The sequence below is a fragment of the Lonchura striata genome, chromosome 9, assembly GCF_046129695.1.
Source record: "Lonchura striata isolate bLonStr1 chromosome 9, bLonStr1.mat, whole genome shotgun sequence".
Classification (NCBI taxonomy): domain Eukaryota; kingdom Metazoa; phylum Chordata; class Aves; order Passeriformes; family Estrildidae; genus Lonchura; species Lonchura striata.
The window spans coordinates 11,822,289-11,841,383 of NC_134611.1; the positions used below are offsets into that span (position 1 = coordinate 11,822,289).

The 19,095-nt window shown below is 44.9% G+C and overlaps 1 protein-coding gene across 1 annotated transcript in view; it reads left to right on the forward strand.

The window, feature by feature from the left end:
• The first annotated feature begins 5,880 nt into the window (after positions 1 to 5,880).
• Positions 5,881 to 19,095, forward strand: part of TRABD2B (TraB domain containing 2B) — a 261,216-nt gene continuing 248,001 nt past the window's right edge. Inside the window, exons 1-2 of the mRNA XM_021529047.2 lie at positions 5,881 to 6,086; positions 6,501 to 7,061. Of these exons, the coding sequence (XP_021384722.2) occupies positions 5,979 to 6,086; positions 6,501 to 7,061 (669 nt within the window). The 5' untranslated portion in view covers positions 5,881 to 5,978. The remainder of the gene's footprint in view (positions 6,087 to 6,500; positions 7,062 to 19,095) is intronic.

The following is a 19,095-nucleotide window of genomic DNA, read 5'->3' on the forward strand; positions in this document are numbered from 1 at the left end:
TGAGGCTTCTCATTAATAAATGCCAATGAACATAATATGATATCCGGGTTTTATAAATCAATGGCAATCTAGAAACCAGGAAAAGAAAACAGAGTGAATAACAATAAAGAGTGGAGCATTTAGAGGACTCTTGAGCAGCTGAACTCACAATCATTCCCCAAACATGAAAGAGGCTTCAACTGTTTATGAAATTAAGTGGAGCTTTTGGAACTGCATACTGAACTATGTTGAACAGGAAGAAATCTCTTTGCTTATTAGGCCTCAAGGAGATAATCTGTAGTGCTATGGAAACAGCTACGGCCTTTTCTATGCAGCAGGGAGATTACTTCTGTTCAGGTGGATGAGCTGCTTTCAGATCTTTTTTTCACAATCTCTCTGATTTAATATACTTTAGGAATGGAACAGTAGTGTTCTGCTTCAGGTGCAGACAGAAGATCTTGAAAACACAGGCTACACCATACTTGTAGTAGGACATCAGGGAAAGAGAGGCTTCTGCCTCCATAGGCTAAAATTCAGAATATTTTTGAGAGGATGGAAAAAAGGATTGAAAAGCATATAAGGGAGCATTAATAGCACTCACCTATCCTATCATCTTGTGTGTATATTTATATATATATATACATATATATGAATGCACTAATATATATAAACACACACACATAGCTACATACACCTTCTTAGAGGTGTGCATAGGTAATAATATAGACATACACAAGCACAGACTAAACTTTATACAGAGGGAGAATGCATTCCAGAGTCTGACACTGGGAAAGGTTTTCTTCAGCTATTTACACGCCTAGTCTCAGGCAGGATGTGGTCTGTCATTGCAGAGGCCACAGCACAAGGTGAGACTTTGCAAAATGTAATACAAGCTATTAATGCTGGTTGGTCTGCAAAATTCATACCTCGTTCTTAGAAGGGAGGATGTCAGGATTGAGAGGGGATTTTCTTCAAGAATTAGATTGGTTGTTTTTGCTACACTGAGACAAAAGACACTGAACTGGACACAGAAGGACAAGCAGGCAAGAAAATATAAAATCAACTACAGTGACTACATTGTATTGCTTGCAACACACATGAAAAAAAAAAAAAAGAGTGAAACATTGTGGTAATTCAGTAGTTTCAGCATGACAGCCTTAAGTAGTGGCTGCTTGTTCACCTGACAACTGCATGTTTCAAATCATGAATTGCACAGCTGAGCAACGATGTTTTATGTGACTACAACATCAAAATCAATCTTCTGCAGGAAAATCTATTTGCCAGACATATCACAGCACAGGTATCACAGCAAATAACAAGTCATGGCATGACAGCTAGTGGCGCAACTGCTTTGGGCTTAATACTTTTTGGAGTCTAGGACGGCTACAGAGAATGCCACCTGTGTATAAGAGTAAAGAAATCTAATTAGCATCTTTGACTGAACTTCAGCAGCATGATCGAACATTGAAATGAACCCTGCTCAGAGTGGCTGGACCAGAAACCTCAGGAAGTTCTTCCAACCTAAATTTGTTTTGTAATCTGTAGCATACAAGAAGATTGAATCTCATCTACCATCTTTGGCAGGAGCAGAAGACACCTTCAGCTTCATTCATGGAAAAAGGAAAAGCTGTGTTCTTATTTTCCAGTTTTGACACAGGAGAGGTTGGGGAGACTCACTGGCCAGCAGAGTTCCCTACTGCCAGAAAGTTTTTAGAAATGCAGAGACTGAAACTCACCGGCTGCCTTCAAATGAAAGTACACCAAGGTGGAGACGGGGAAATACTGCTCCCTCACAGGCCAACAATATGGTGTTTTTCCCGTGAGAAAAGTGAGCAGAGAGGAGCACATTCTTTAAAAAAAAGTTACACTTCCCTGCATGCAAATACCGATCCCTCACAAGCTGTTTTCTCTCTGATCAAATAATCTTCTTTACCTGTTGGAAACTCACTGTAATTACAAGTTTCAGTGCATGCTTCTCATTAACAAAGAAACCTACCCTCTATTCCATGGAGTTTGTTTTACCTCATTAAACATATTGTTAAAGCCTCCACAAATATATTTTATACCCACATGGACTCATTGAATCTGGCTGTCTTCACTTCCTGTTTAAGCACAACTCATTTGGTAAGTTGTTGCCTCACCACACCCCTAAAGTGGTTAACTTTAAGTGGTTGGTGAAATGATTAATATTTATTTAGGAAGGTTCTTTGAAAATGATACATGACATAAATAACTATGTATTATGCTTCCACAAAAATAATACAGCTTTTGTAAGATTAAAAGCCAATTCTCCCATTAATTTTCTTAAAATTTGTTAAACCAAATTAACATAACCTTCCATTTGCAGCTTAGCCCTCCTTTCTCTTCACAGTTTTTAATAATCTGTATTTTCTATCTGATTACTTTTAATCACACTGTTATACTGCTTTTACAGCCTTGAGCTTTATTACAAAGCTTCTCTGTTAGTCCAGATAGGCACAAAACAGTAGCAGGTAGGGAGCAATACACATTTTCCAAAGATCAGCACCATTATTTAATGTTTTTGTAAATATTTACTTTAGACACAGGCTAAATGTTAGTTAAGATTTGTTCTAAACTGCTGTGTTTAAAAGCAAAAATCACGAGGACATATGGAACTCATCTGAAGGAGAAAAAAAAATGTTACAATTTCACAAAAGAATTAATTTCTTTACTCTTACCAAAGAGTTGCCTTCATAAAACTTGTGGCATGCTTTTGTATCTTAGGTGGAACATCATGACACATACCATGTGGTTTTGTGGTCTCCTCTTCCTACTGCCCAAAACTCTGGCTGCAGTTTCCCCAACCTGACTGTCCCACCAAATCTGTACACACTCTCATCGTGCTCTCACTGGGATTTCTGCTCCTGTTCCGCTCTTTCCCCCCCCCACCTTCTTCTTAGTCATCTTACCCACAAGTGGCATAAATCAAGGCGAGGCCATGTTTTCACAGCTAAACAGTTCTTGCAACATCAGGGTTGAGCTCAGGGAATCAGCTGGAAAACGTGCTATCTACACACACACACACACACACACACACACACACACACACACACACACACCTGCCTTTTGGCTCATGGAAGACGAGCACAGTGCCAAAGATGTTTGTTTATTCTTACCCTGGGTGCTTTGATATGGATGCTATCGATGAGGGCAATCGCCTCCCTCACAGCACAGCACCCGGCACTGAGCAGGGCCTCACATCCTCACAGACCTCCCAGGCGTCTTCTCCAGGGCGTGAGATTCTGGGTCACGTCACTCCTGATGTCCCTACCAGCCTCCTGACAAGGCCCCTCTGTTCTTCCACAGCTTTGGAAGAGATTTGGGTAGATCAAGTCAAAGCCAGTAAGCAAGGCAAGTGCAGCCATGCCACTTTGGAAGTGGCACTTGCTGAATGCAAGGAGAGTTTGATCCAGGTGGAGCAAATGCAGCTCTGTGTTCCAGTGTCATGACAGCATCAAGCCTGTAGCTTTGAAATCGTTCGTGGCAGCTTAGGGAAATCAACAGGATCCTGTGCTGTGACTCTACTTAGCCCTTGTTGTGTGGCATCTGCTGGGACATGGACTGCACAACTTTCCTGCTCTGGACCTTCATTTCAGGCCTGGGCACAGCCACCTACAGTGACCAAGCAGCACCCTGCACATTTGGGGTGGTCAGGCTGGGAGTGTGCTGAGGCACACTTGGGAGAAAGGTGGGGCTGCTGCAGAGAGAAAGATGCTGTGGGCACATGAAGGCAGGCCCTGCCCTCCCCATCCTTGTGGGATTGTGCCATCACACCACAACGCCAGGGAAATGAGTTGGTGGGGAGGGCACAAGAGCAATGACTGCCTACAAAGCAACACACACACAGCTGCTACCATTCCATATCCCAACAGCACAGAGCCACAGGTGACTCTAGCACCCAGCCATGACTCGGTTGTCTCACTGGACCATCCTGCGCTGCAGCGATGGGACACCCTGTATGCTAAAAATCCTTCTGCCTCTCTGTTCCTCTCTATTTTTCCCTTATCTGAACCATATCCCTCAGGGTGGAACCAGAAAATCGAATCTTTATTTGAAATATTAAAGAACTAGAAACACAATGAGGAAAACCCAGTCCCTTAGTCCACCCGATTTTTATTTGTCTGGGAGATCAGGAAGTTAGAGAAGAGGATGAGTGGCATTACTTAGAAAGGAGCTGCTAGTTCCAGCACCGTAGTGAGGAGGATGCTCTCCTGCCAGGAGCAGCGTGCAGTGGATGCACACACAGTGGTTCCAAAATGCCTTTCAGCCACCTGAGGGGCTGCTTTGGTCCATCAGTCACCACAGCAATCAGTGTCCCTCACAGTCTCCATGGGGCTCTCAGGAAGCCACATTTACATCCAGGTGGGCCTGAGTCTGTCACTGTCCTTGGCAAAACTCTGCTGGCTCTGTGCATCATAATAGTAATGACTGCATTTCATCGTGTAAATTTTGGTAGTTTTGGTCTTTATATTTACAGTGAGGAACTTCCCAGTTTTGGACAGGGTTTACCATCGGGGAGGTGATGGGCAAGCCAGGACACAGATCGGCTCTGCTGCACACAGGAGGATGAGGGTGATACCCGGGGCTGGGCAGCGTCCTGCAGGGAGAATGGGCTATGTCCGGCATCCTGATTCCCATCCCTGCCCAGAATGGATCTGGAGAGGCAGTTCTGGCATGTGACAGTGACAGGCCCTTTCAGCCTGTCCTCTGCTCTGAAACTCTTTAAAAACACGGTTAAGCCTGTGAGTTGGAGCTGCTGAACTCAAACGCCTCCTGCAACGACCTCCACAGAGGGCTCCATACGCCCAGGGATCCTGGAAGTGCTCCCGTCACCAAGATTCACCTCAGGTCGTATTGCTGAGGCTTTTCGGTCCAAGCGGAAGCTGGATCGCTAATGATGCATGTTTGAAAACTACACGAGTTCCCTTCCTTCCATCCTCCTGGGAAGCTCAGAGGCAGGGGTCCCGGTGGGGACAGCTGAGGTACGGCGCTGCCCGCGCCCTGCAGGGCCCCGTCCTTGTGCGCTCCCCGCCGGGCTCGGAGGGGCCGGGGAAAGCCGGACACGTCCTGAGCGCGCGGCTCCGCGCAGCCCGCGGGGCTCAGCGGGGCGCCCCAGGGCATCCCCCGGGGAGCGGCTGCCCTCGCTCCCTGCCCGTGACAAGCCCCGTCGCACGGACTGTGTCAGTGGATGGAGTTTGGGGACGTCGGCACTTCTGTTTCAGGCGCGGGAGGCGCCGCGCAGGTGCCGCGGGACGGGCGGGCGCCGGGGAAGCGCCGCCGCCCCTCAGCCGCGGCGCCATCGCCCCCTGGCGGCGGCCGCTGGCGGCGGGAGGCGCGGGCGGGCCGGGGCGGCTGCGCGGAACTTTCCGCCGGCGCGCGCGTCCGGCCTCCGGAGCGGGGAGCGCGGAGCGGGGCCGGGGTGCGGGGCCCGAGCACCGCCCGTCTTCCGCAGGGCGCCGCGGGACCCCCTTCTCGACCGCCGAATTAAAGAAAAAAAACACTCAAAAAAACCCGTGGTTTTAAACTTTTTTACTTTCTGGCTGCTCTTCCCCCCACCCTTTCCCCCCTCTTCTCCCCCCCGCCCCTCTCCTCCCAACCTCCTCCCGAAGCGGCGGGGCGGGAAGGAGCGTCTCCGGTCTGCAACACCAAAGCATGGCGGAGGCTGGCGATGAGAACCGTCCTCCCCAAAGCATCCAGCGCCTCTGACAAGCCCGGAGCCAGAGGGGGTGGGGGTGGGAAAGGGCGGGAGGGGGGAGAGCATGGGAGGGAGGGGGCAGCCAGTCCTTCCCCCTGCACTTGTCAGATGCAGATGGGACTGGCAAAGTTTGTTTGAATAAAAAAAAAAAAAAAAAAAAAGGCTAAAAAAAAAAAAAAAAAAGGGGAAGAGCAGGAGGAGGGGGGAGGAAAAAAAAAAAAGATCCTAGAAATCCAAAAAGGCTCATCTGGGAAGGAGAGAGAGGAGACCGAGAGGAAGCGGGATGCAACTCAACCTGACGCTGATCTGCTTCGTCTTCGGGGGGTTCCTGCCCGACGCCGCGGCCCGGCGGGAGCAGATGGACACGGGGCAGTGCGACCTGCCCCGCTCGGTGAGCCGGGCCGGGCCGGGCCGGGCCGGGGGCGCGCCGGCCCGCGGGGGATGCGCGCGTGTCCGCGGGGCGCGCGGGGGCCGCGGGGCGCGGGCGGGACGGGGGCGCGCGGGGGACCCCCCCCGCCCAGCGCACGCGGGCGCGCGTGGCCCCACAGGTCCGCCACAGGTGTGGCGGCGCTGCCCCGCGCGTCCCCCGCGGCGAACCGGGACTGCCCGCGGGACCCCAGCCCCACGCGGGCCTCATGGTGCCCGTGGGCTTTGCTCGCTGCGAGCCCGCGTGGGGCTGGTGCGAGGAGAGGGGGAAGCGGGAAGCCCGCTCCTCCTGCCCGGCGGGCAGCCCTGAGGGTGGCATCGCCGTCTCCTTGCTTTGTGCCCCTCCATCACTGACCAGCCCCTCTGTTCTTCCCCGCAGCAAGGAGAGCTCAACTCCTTCCTCTGGACCATTCGCCGTGACCCCCCCGCTTATCTCTTCGGCACCATCCACGTGCCCTACACGCGAGTTTGGGACTTCATCCCTGACAACTCCAAGGCCGCTTTCCACGCCAGCTCCAGCGTCTACTTCGAGCTGGACCTGACGGACCCCTACACCATCTCGGGGCTGGCCAGCTGCCAGATGCTGCCGCACGGGGAGAACCTGCAGGACGTGCTGCCCCGGGAGCTGTACCGCCGCCTCAAGCGCCACCTGGACTACATCAAGCTGATGCTGCCCCACTGGATGACCCCGGACCAGCGGGGCAAAGGGCTCTACGCCGACTACCTCTTCAACGCCATCGCCGGGAACTGGGAGCGCAAGAGGCCCGTCTGGGTGATGCTCATGGTGAACTCCTTGACGGAGACGGACATCCGCTCCAGAGGGGTGCCGGTGCTCGATCTCTACCTCGCCCAGGAGGCCGAGAGGATGAAGAAGAAGACGGGTGCGGTGGAGCGGGTGGAGGAGCAGTGTCACCCGCTGAACGGGCTCAACTTCTCCCAGGTAAGGAGGCTGCTGGGCCTCGTGTCTTATCCCGGGATATGGGGGGCGTTCTCCTCGCGCTTCCGTCAGTTGCTGGGGGTGAACCCCAAGCCTGCTGCAGTGGGGTGGTCACTCGTGGGGCTCGGCAGCTTTTCTCCATCATGCCGATCCGTGCTGCCTGCAGAACCCCCGTGATGTGCCTAGAGAGTGCTGCCACGCACATCACGGATATAAAAATTATACATGTGTATATACATGTGTATCACGTGTATCATTTATTTGAGAGGCAAATGTCCAGGTGTGAAATGTGTGTGTCTACTTGCTTGCCACTTGTGAGGAAAACTGATGCTGTCTCGGAGCTGGGTAAAAAGTGATTTTTTTGCTTATTTGTTTCTTTTGAATTAAAGCAGCTCTGTGGTACTTGTCAGGAAGAGGATGAAGCATGAACAATGAACATAGTAATTTTGACATTGTTCAACTTGATTTAAGTACATGCAAACTGTCAGTTGTCTTTTTAGTGGTCACTCCGGGTCAAAACAAAGTGGCTCATGTTGCCCTTGTTCTGGGAGAAATTAAGTGTGCAATATGCATGGGTTTATTTCATTTTAGAGCAGGTAAATTTCAGCAAACAGAAAAGGATGTAGATTAAGAAACAAAAGTTATTGGTGTAACTGGACTCCGGAATTCTTTCAATGGATTTAACTTTAAACAACCAAATGCTAAGCCATGAGATCTATTTCATTTCAGTGGATTAATGAGGAACACAGTAACAGCTATTGACTTTGCTTTGTGGAACTGTTTATGTGAAATGAGATTTACTAGAAACTGAGGAAATGAATGTGTCTGGAAGAAAACAAATAATCCTGGGGAGATTTAAGATGGTGTCAGTTACTGCTATGATAGTTCATTTTTAACCTGCTTTTTGTCATTAGTTTCGGATCGGTCTATTTCTAACCTTATCTTACTGTCCTACTTCGACCAAAAAAATTCTTGGTGATGTGAGGGAATAAGGAATAAAGGAGTAACCTTCAGTGTGATTAAAATGTCCTTAGAGTGCCTTCACCCCCTGCTCCCCTGAAGTCCAGTAGGAACTATATGAAGGGGAAAAAATCTGGCTTTCACTAATATTTGGTTCATCTGATATTTCAACTAGGAGTCTTAACTCTGTGTACAGCCTTCAGAGAAGATTTGTTACATACACTTTTGAATGTATTTTCTTGTTTATCAACAAAAATAATTAAAAGAAAGCTCCTCAGGACTTTTGCATTATTTAACACACATCCAAATCAAGGGATTCATTTTACACTATTTTGTCTGAAAGGTTTAAGTGCCTATCCTGTCTGTTGAGCCCCTTCTTTAAGGTGAGATAAAAATAATTAACCATTCCAGACATCCTGTAGTATTTGGTTGTATTCAATCAAAAATGGCAGTTAAAATCAAGCACATGAAAACACCAGGTTAAAAATGTACCACTTGGAAGCCTTTTAAATGTGAATCATACTACATTTTTTTATTTTAAGAGAGAGTGAGCAACAGAGAAAGGAAAAGGAACAGAGTACAAAACTCACTGCTGCCCTTAACCATAATTGTTTCTCTGTCCAACTTTTAAATAGAAACAAAAATTTCCCATTCATTTTGCTCCAAAAGCAATCTAAAAAAGAACAGTGAAGGTATTACTGCTATTGGCAAGCAAATGACAGTCACTTATGCAAAACATTTATGCTGCTTAAAATAATACATTCCATTTTAATTTTTAGAGAGAATTGACAAAGTTGCTAAAATAGATCAGTGTTCAGGAGGAATTTTCCTAGACTGAAGCTTTTTCTAGGAACTAGGCCACCAGAACAACAGGAGACAAACTTAAAACAAACAAGATATTTATTTTCTTGCTTCCTCTAGATTTCCATGCATCCTGACACCTGGCTAGTTGTTTAACAATAGTAATTTGTAATGTTATCACACTGTCTGGCAGTCCTACTGCTTGGTGTATTACTGTGCTAATTTAGTGGAGTGGATTACTATTGCAAGGTTTCACCTCCCAATTCCAGGTCTTGGAGCCTTCCTTAAGCAACACGTAATTAAAACACACTAAAAATGGAAATCAGAAATTGAGCAGCTTTTGTCTTGCAGGGTGTTTGCACAGTTTGATGAGAACATCTGTGATAAATTATAGTCCCAAATCTGCTAAGGGCATCAGCGGTTTTTTACCTGTTTTCAGCATTACTATTACAGGAACACTACACATTATTTCTGCATTCAGAATTCAGGTTTTAGGACTGTGCCTTGCTGAATCATGTCAATGCTTTTGTTTCCCACATCCCCAAAGTCCAGTATTTTTGCCCTAAGCAAATTTTAAAAAAAAGACAAAAAAAGCTTTTTTTCCCCCTACTTCTTCTCCTCAAAGGCAGCTTTGTGCTACTGCAAATATTTAATCTGACTACATACACCAAATCTGTTAATCTGATACTGTGAGGAGGAGGAAATCTAGGAGTGGTCCCGGTGTGGTACTTGGTTTTGATCTGCTCTGAAAGAAAGTGGATACACTTGCATTTTTGACCAGGAACAATCTTTGAAACGTTCTGTGCGTGGCTTTGAAATGTTGATTGTTTTAGCCGGATAAAAAGATTAAGGTGGCTCATATAATTAGCTGCTTCCTGGAGAGCCAGCTCCTGCAGGTAGGGCAAGGGAGCATTGTTTTCTATTGTAAACCCCTGTAGTTTGATGCTCTGTTCCCCGTGAAACCCTTGCACAGTATTTCCTGCTGCTTTTCCACATCACTGCCATCCTCCTGCCTCCTGCAGACCAGCTGCTCTCCTGCTTGGATCCTGGGGGGAAGTGTTGTCCCACCTCCTGGGACTCTGGCAGCTGCTGGTCACTCAAAGTCCGGGCCCTGTGTATGGCTGAGCTAGTGTCAAGGTGGCTGAATCCCAGCAGAAGGCAGTGTTGGGAGCCTGGAAGCAGGGGAGTTCATGGCAGGTTTGGGTCAGGTTGAAATTTTACTGCTTCTTGCTATTTGAAGTTTCAGGGTTTTCATGGAAGGTGGAACAGAAAAAGCTGAGGTAAGTGAAGAAGAGGAAGAAGACAAGTCTGTCTGACAGCACTGATGTTTATGTAGAGAGTGGCCAGGAAAGGGCAAAATCAAGTTGGCCAGGGCTGAGAACCGGTGAGGGGCAGATGACATTCCAGGCCTTCTTGTGGAATCCTGGCTGAGGCACTGCACCCACTACTGCCTGTGAGGACTCATCCATGTGTCTTCTGAGGGCCAGCTGGGAATAGGGCTGAGCTCTCTCTCCTCTTTGGGACCCTCATGTGGGCCTATGATGGGAAGCTTTCCCCAGGCTCTTTATTGGAGTAAGGAGAATTGTGATGGTGGCTCCTGCAGCTGGTGCATCCTCCCTGATGGCTCAGGGCTGTTGTGGAACCCCCATCATCCTGGAGTGATTGCAGCGTCCCCACTGAAGGTCTGTACAGTCAGTAAGGGGAAGGTCTTACTCCTCTACCCAAACTGCTGTTCCCTGGGGAGGTGGGTGGCATCTCTTGCTTGTGTTTGGTCCTGTTTCTCAGCAGGATCTGCAGGCCCAGACAGTGTTCACAGCCCTTCCTCCACATTAGAACTGAAATCCCTTCCCCATCCCATCCCATCCCAAACTTGCTCTCCTCAGGGACAGTCTGCATTAGCTCATAGCAGATGCCCTGAATCGCAAGGTTTGTAGGGGAAATTTTGTGTTGGGGTCCAGCTTCCTGCCAGCCTCTTGGTGGGGAAGCTGTCAGGCTGGTGAGGAGCTGCCAGCAGCCCTTCTCTCCCCTTTAGCTGTTTGGGAAGCCCTGACTCTGGTCTCCTCCGGCTGGTATCATTTCCAACTGCAGGGGGAGATGTTAAATATCAAACCAGTGTTGATTGGATCAGAGACAGCCTCAAAGAAAGAAGGCTCAGACTGTGCCAGATTAAACTTCACACTTCACCATTCTCCCCCTTTCATTTCTTTGCCACCTCATTCTGTGCACAAATAAGCCTCATCTCCTGCTTTCTACCAATGAGACAGAATTCATGGGGCAGGAATTACTTTGTTAACAAAATCAGTCTTCATTTCCCAGGTCCTGCTGTTCCATCAAACCCTGGGACATGGCAGCTTTGATTACTCTGGTGATAGGATTAGAGGAGGGAACAAGTGCTGGTTAATAAAAGGCCGATGGGTGGTCCATCATGTTTGGTCCGTGACAGCTCTGCAGCCTCGAAACTGGACCTTCAGTGGCAAAACAGTAATATACACAGTAATATACAGGGAGGGCCATATCTTGGACTCTCTCTTCAATCTGCCCTATCCCCTTGAAAAATGCAACATTTCTGTGATCACAAAGCTGGGATTGTCCAAGCTGACAGGAGCAGTGTAACTACTTCAAGAGAAATGTACTTATTGCCCTAATGAAATATCTGGGCTCAGAGTTTTCTGAACTGAATTAAAGGGCTCAATTTCAGAGCTAGCTGACTTATGATAGTCTGTATAGTTTATATGAGGGAGTATTGCTGATTTTGTTTTTTAATTTTTGAAATAAAAGTGGTTTTTGCCTGGTAGAAATGGCACTTTCTTGCTTTTATAGAATTTCAGGCTTTGTGAAGAGAGCAGGAGTCATCAAAAACAGCATCACCTCTTTTGATTGCTGAATGTTCTTGAAAGAAATGTTAAAGGGTTTGATTTCCTATAGCTATATATAGTGCACATAGTTTTCAGCTTGCTGGCTTTTGTTAAACTACCACTCCCTTCATCCCCTTTTACATGAGGGTAAAAAAATTCCCCCAGCAAAATTAACCTTGGGGTAGAAATTCATACAGCAAAAATAGAAATCATTCCATTTAATTATCTTTAAATACTAGTGGGAGCTGCTTTATGTTTTCACCAGGGGAGCTGTTGAGGATGAAACAATGCAAGTATTAAAACTACAGTAGTGGCAGTAACACCTGAAAGGATCAGCAGCTGACCTTTTATAGCTGTACCCACATGTTGGTGTTGCTCTGTACAGCCAGTGACTGTGTGCTCCTGCCCCACAGCCTCTTGGAAGGCTCACTCAGGTATTTGATGCCTATTAAGGAAACAACCAGTCACTAATGATGGCTCAAGGGGCAGCTGGCAATTAATCTGTTTTATTTATTGTGTATATAACTGCCAGAAGTGTTTGTACAACAGGTCAGGTATGAGCCCTTCCTTTCCCTCTGATCCTTCACACCTCCCTTGGTAACATCCAAGCCCAAGGCAGGTGTACCTGCCTCCCATGAGCTGGTCTGGAGGATTCTGCTGATTGATTTTTTTGCAAAATTAAGGGTGCTGCCTGTGCTTGCTATTAGGTAGGAATTGCATCTTTGTAAGATGGGTCCTGAAAGGGAAAAATTCCCAGAAAATAGTCTGACAGATACTTAAGGGCCTCCCTACTGTACCTGGGGCAGCTTAACTTCACTATTACATTCAAGTCAAATAGCAGAATTGTGCCATTTTTCCTGTGTGTGTTTGCCACCTCAGAGCTGCTAACCCAGTAGGTACTGGGTTAGCCCCTGTTTAGTAAATGGTATTTTCACAGTGATGATTTTCAATCTGTTTATTATTTGCTGTCATTTTGTGGTGCTGTTGCAACAGCAGTCAGGATCCTCCTCCGGGCCCAGAGTGCTTTGCTTATAAACAGAATGAACCATTGACCTTAAAATCCTCCACTTGAAGTATAGTGCAACCTACAGTGCTCAGAAAGTCTTTAACAGCCTCCCCTCAGCTCCCTAGTGAGTAGCAATCCACGTTATAAAGCCAGCCCACATCATTCGGGCGAGTCAGAGGTTCCTGGATTGCAAAGGCCAGAAAAGATCTTAAACAAGGGCACTCACTCACCTTGCACTCCTGCAGAGAGGAGATCAGTGGCAGGGCTCTTGGCAAAGCATATTTAGGGACTTCAGAGGGACATACTGTAAAATAGCAGGTTTCCCCTGTGCTATGCTTTATACTGCAAACCCTTATTAATCTTTTCACTGTCGTTAGGAGTTGATGAGACAGGTAAAAGGCAGAAGAAATCACAGTGTTACTGCTTGAGCCATGGGAACTTTGTGTGATTTCTTTCATCTTTTGGTCTTATTAGTGAGGTTCCCTGCCTGCTTGGATGAAGGACTGTAACCTGACATCCTCAGAGGACAGTGTTCAGGTTGCAGCACAAAAATGGAGATTTTTCAGCAATGACTGGCATTTTAGAAATTTCATTGGTTTTAATTTTGAAGGGTCAGTGTTAGAAGAGCCCCATTTTGCAAGGAAACATATCTGCCTTGTATTCTCACACTTTCCCAAATCCCCCTTCCAAGCAGACAACCAGTACAGATAGATGCTTGATGCCACTATACTTAAAATCTGAAGAAAGGACTGTGGATTGATGACAAAATTTCAGTATCTTTGTTAAGCTCTCAAATTATTTCTAGGTTGCAATTACTAAGACTTTTTTTCTGAACATTGCAACAATTTTTAAACTTAATACTCCTGTAATCCCAAAAGCATTATAGTTTCCATCTTGCTTGAGACACCAGAAATTAAACTGGTGCCTGCAGAGCTTAAAACTGCAGATATCAGTGTTTAAATTTTATACCTCAAATCTTGGGCTGGAATTGGAGCAAGACTATACCCTGTACAGAGTGGGAACAGACATGCAACTAGACTGTAAGACTGCTTGTAACCATCACAACAACTGGTACTTATGGTGTCTCAACACCTCCATGAATTTGCTTTTTCTGATGCTCAAGAGAACAATACAACCTTGTATAATTGTTACTGTTTATTGATCTAATTGTCATTTAAAGGCATGGAGAATGAAAAATGACCTGGTTAATACCTGTCAGAAGCTCAAGCAGGAATTGACACTCAGGTTTGCTGCTTTTATCACCAGTTATTCCAACAGCAGTCCTTCACATTTGGATTTGCAATATTTCAGAGCTTCTGGTGCAAGTCATTTCAGGACTTCTAGCACAATATAAATGGAACTTGGTAAAAACTTTAAATTAAAACCATGTGCTTAGCATTTTGAAATGGATGTTGTATGACTTGAGGAAGCTCATTAGAAAAACTATTTTTAGTTTGAATCAGATCAAAGACCCAAGATTTTCCACTCTGAGGGTGATTTAGCATAGTCCTGGACACCCCATTTCTCATCATACATAGACTCCCATAGGTCAGTTAGGCTTGAAGAAATCATCATCCCTGAAATATTGTAATTAGATTTATTATCAGTGGACCACTGCTGATCACCTCTGTCCAGGCACTGCAGCAGTGCTGAGGAGTCTTGCAGATGTCAAAAGTGAGTTTTATTCCTAACTTCCTCAAAATCAGGATTGCAGCCTATGCCAGTGGGTAGCAGTGTTAGAAGTGACAGACTGAATCCTGTGTGTTGTACCCATTCCAGAGAGTTCCTTGAAGCCAGGGAAAACACTGAACCATCCCCAGAAACTCCTAGTAGCACATAGAGAAAAATACTAATAGGACATAGAGAATGGATTGTAAAAAAAGAAAAAGAAACAAATCTGATTTATTTCTTTTCCTAGGCTCAGTTAGTGTGGAAGTTACAAAGCCTTCCACATGAATTCCAGTCCAGAGATTCTTCATGTTTGGGTATACCTACAAAATTTGAGTTAGCTAGGATGGGATAAAAAGCTAGGAATTCAGTCATAGGCAGTTTACTGTTTGTTGTATCAACATAATTAAGAAAATAGCAACAAATGCTTTAAGTTTCCCCTAAATTGCTTGCTGCTTCTACCCTAACTCTTCCAATTGGGGCACTTGTTGGGAGACACAGATATCTTCAATACGTAAAACAGAGAAGAAGCTGCCTTTATAGAGCAAAGCAATATTCATCAGACTTCCTTAGTGAGCCAAGGAATGAGAAAAAGGAAACAAATCTTACAGTTATTTTCTAACCTCTTTCCATTTTAATAAAAGTCAAGTTATGAGGAACACAGGAAAAGTATTTCTTTCAAGTAGGCGGTTCTGTGTCTTGAAAGTATCCCCTCAATATTTAGAGACTGTACTAAATCCAAGGTCTCCATTAGGCTCCCTCACTTTTGTTAACAATCACAATGAAGACTGATTATTCTCTGTACGCTTTCTGCCACTGCACAAACTTAGCTCTCCTTTGATTTCTTGCAGCCTTTTCCTATTACAGGTGACAGCATAATAGTGATGGGGAATATTTATTTAAATGTAAGACCAACTGCTCACAGTGCAGGAGTTTACAGAGTCAGCAGAGAGGGAGAGGGCAAAAGGGTGATTTGAGAAACAAGCCCAAATTTTTGAAAGTCTTTATATTCCTGGCATGTGATTGATTTACAGTTTTAGAAATGATCTCTGAGATAAATGTTATGCCAGAAGGAAGCGTGATGAGACGTCTCCCAGTGTGTCTTGTTGGTTCTAAAGCACTGGTAAAATAATCACAGCACTATTAATTGTGAAAATGTTAAGCCCTACACCATCAGAGGAACTGGTCCTGGCATACTGGGTGTCAAATGGGATACTAACCTGTAGTTTGCTTTCAAGCTGAGGTAATTCTTTATTTTTGGGATATCACAGAGGCAGGAGAGGTGTAAGTGTGCAGAAAAAGCCTAAAAATATTGTTTTCATAAGAGTTAATGATACAAAAACCCCTTCTTTTTAATAATGAATTTCCTAATTAAGACAGGAAAAAGCTAGAAAGAACATTCTCAATAAAGCTTATTGTCTGCCTGCTGGAGAAGATAACTCACTAACAACCAGAAGTGATCAAAGTCAAGTTTCAAATGCAAAGTTTTGGCCAAATCAATTTTTATATGGCTTAGCCTTCAAACAACTGGGGTGCAGTTCAGCTCCTTCAGCATTTCTCCTTTCCAGTACCAGAATGCCAATGAGAAAATGCCTCCTCAGTCCATGAGACCGGGTTATACCATCCTGAAATAATCCAGGTGTTTGGTGGCAAGATGAAGTTCAGAGGCTCGAGGCAACAGGCCTTTGCAGGCATGAAACCTGTCCAGCTTTATGGATCAGCTTGTCCCTGTCTGCAGACTGGCACTGGCCAGTTTTTTACCCAGCTAATTGTGTGAGGCCAGAGAGGATTTTCTTTATTAACTTGATTGACTTGGCTGTGAAATGAGACATATTGTACAGTGTATAACTCAAGCTTGCTTTCAAAGGAATTTTTGTTGAAGCTGGTTATCCAGAGAGATCTGAGCCTTTAACATGTAGTAATCTTAAACACACTCTAGGAACTTTGTAATTTAAGGTCAGCATTTGCACTGGTTCACATTCCAGTAATGGAATAGTGCTTGCTTTAAAAACATACTCAATTTATATCTAAATGTATAAAGATGGGCTTTTTTTCCTGAAAATGAAATGAAAACTGACTGCTCTGAGCACTTTCTGTGTGTTAACTGTGGCTGAATAAGCTTGGAATGGATGTACCCCGTAGAGGTGCATCCACTATAGCTCTGAAGTGGAAAGCAAGAATCATTGATGCAGTTATACAGTCTGAAAACTGGAAGTATTAGTTTTTGGGAATCACTTGTAGTGCTGATTGATCCTACTAAGATCCCTTTTGTATTTCAGGAAGCACAAAGAGCTAAAATCTCCCAATTTTGGCATATTTTGGCATATTTTGGATTGGTTTTGTCATTACTGACAAAGAGATCCCAGTGGAAGATATTCCTAAGAATGCAAAACACAATCACTAAACCCACACAAGATCCCTTATCACATTCTCTCTAAAGTTGTTGCAGATTCATTTGAATTACACTGGAAAGATTTATCTCTTATTAATGGAGCGCTCTTCATTTTTTAAAATTGAGTTGTTGTGCAACACATCAAATAACAATGTCATAACACATCATAAATCAGTTTGTTCACTGAAGGATTCCACATGAGTTAATCTAACATCCTGGACACAGTTCATGAGCAGTTAATTTTAGCAGTTCTCTTTGATACATATCAGTTAAGGCAAAGCAGCTCCAGCCATTATGGAGTAGAGACAAAACTGGTTAACGGCAAAGCAAGTACAGACAAAGATTGTTCACAGATAAAGCGTTTGGCAGATCATTCAAGGGATCTTTCCTTTATATATAGAACAATTGTAGCTCCAATACCAGCAGTGCAGACACTCTGGGACAAAGAGAAAATACACACACACACACACACACACCAAACCACAGAAGAAACCACACACACCACTTCGTACTTGAGTCTAACAAGAAAGTCAAGCTAAAGTTCACCAACCCTGACGTAGCTACCAAAGAACTCCATGGCAGGCAATGAGATGGGAACTACCACCCCCAAAAAAGCATGCAGGAATTATTCCCATTGTCAGTATGGGAGAAACTGAGAATGTTTGATTTGAAACACAAAGTCATCCGGCGGCCTGCCAAATGCCATTTATCTCAAGGTCACGCAACATAAATAACCCAAGGGTTAGCTCCAAAGCAGGAGGTAGCTGAACAAGAGTAGGGGAAGGGATTCCTCTCTCTTCCCTGTGGATGTTTGGCATGCTACTGACAATGTTTTGAAGCCTGGCACTCCGGATGAGTCTGGTATATTAAGAGCAGTATAAAACAGCAAAAACAGCTGAGTGTAGCATTTTGGAAGGGACCATGGTTTTAGAGCAAGCCACTAAGGTGTTGCGCATTTTCTGCTAGAATTAATCAGGGACACTAGTTAGAAAGGAAAACTCCAGCAGTAAAAAAAAATTCTCTTGGATGCTTAAGTCTGAAAAGTTTAATCCCTGTTTCACAGTAGGGACAACCAATGTTTATTTACTGTTCAGCTGAGTGGTTGCATGAATTTTTATGTTCTTCTAAAACACAAAGTATCACAATCTTCTTACGCTTTTTAAGAGAACAACAAGTTTAGCAACTGTCACATCAATAATCCATCATTATCAGTCAGGGAAAGAAGAAGTGTGTTTTCCCAAGAGTACTTAGACCTGAGGGTACAACTTGGAATATAACTATGGGAGAATCCCAGAAGACTTGGCACCTGTTCCTCTGTTCTCTGGGGCAAAGCTCAGTGTAGTTCCCGTTAAAACACATCAAACAAGTTGGCAATCCTTGTACTGGGAACCCAAAACTGTATATTTTGAAACCAGGCAAGGTGGCTTTCCTGCTGGTTTATGCAGAAAGGAGTTTCATGTAGACAAATAATTTATTAAGAAAATGAGGGAGAAAATAAATGTTAGTCAATATTCTTCTAATTTATTTGTGATTTTGATAGGCTTAAAAACTAGACTGAGTAGAGTTACTTGTGATTTCATGTTGAATTTTTGATGCCATGAAAAAAAGTGAACTAAACTCACTAACAGGAGGAAAACTAAAAGTGTTTTGATTCAGCCAGCACCATTTGAGGTCACTCTGCAGAGTCCTGTACCTCTGTGTGGCCTGAGCACCATTCCTTCCAAACAGAAGGGAAGCAAGCTGGGCATGTGGATAAGGAATCCTGAGTCTTTGTATACAAAACACAGACAATTTTATACCTGTAGGCCTTACAGTTGGAGACTGAGGCATCACTTCAGAGGCTGAAATATCCCAATTACATTACTACATCTGGGGCTAAGACAATGATTTTTCCCTCTATAAATTTCTCTTTTACCTTTCAACTTATTTTATACTTTTAGAAAAATAAATATTTGTATGCGGAGGGACTGGAGTTGATGAGATGGTGATGTGAAGGGGACATCTGGAGAAGTCCAGCCTGATTGTGAACTCCAGAACTTACAGCTCTTTGGGCAAGGGACTATGGGACAGATCTTCATCCCTGGTGAACAGCGTGGCTCCACCCATCTTTGCTATTTTAGTCCCTAAAGGAATTGATTTTTTCAAATACAAATGGTCTTGAAAAATGGCAGAGAGCATAGACTTGCATCATTAGCAATGAACCAAGGGCTTGTGTGTTGTAACAACCTTTGTTGAGGGATTGTTGTGTTGAAAATGCACTGATTTTGGCACAAGCTGGAGAACTCAGCAGTTCCGCTTTGCGTGTCCTGCCATCATTCAACAGGCAGACCCTCTCGCTAGACATCGCAGTAGGGC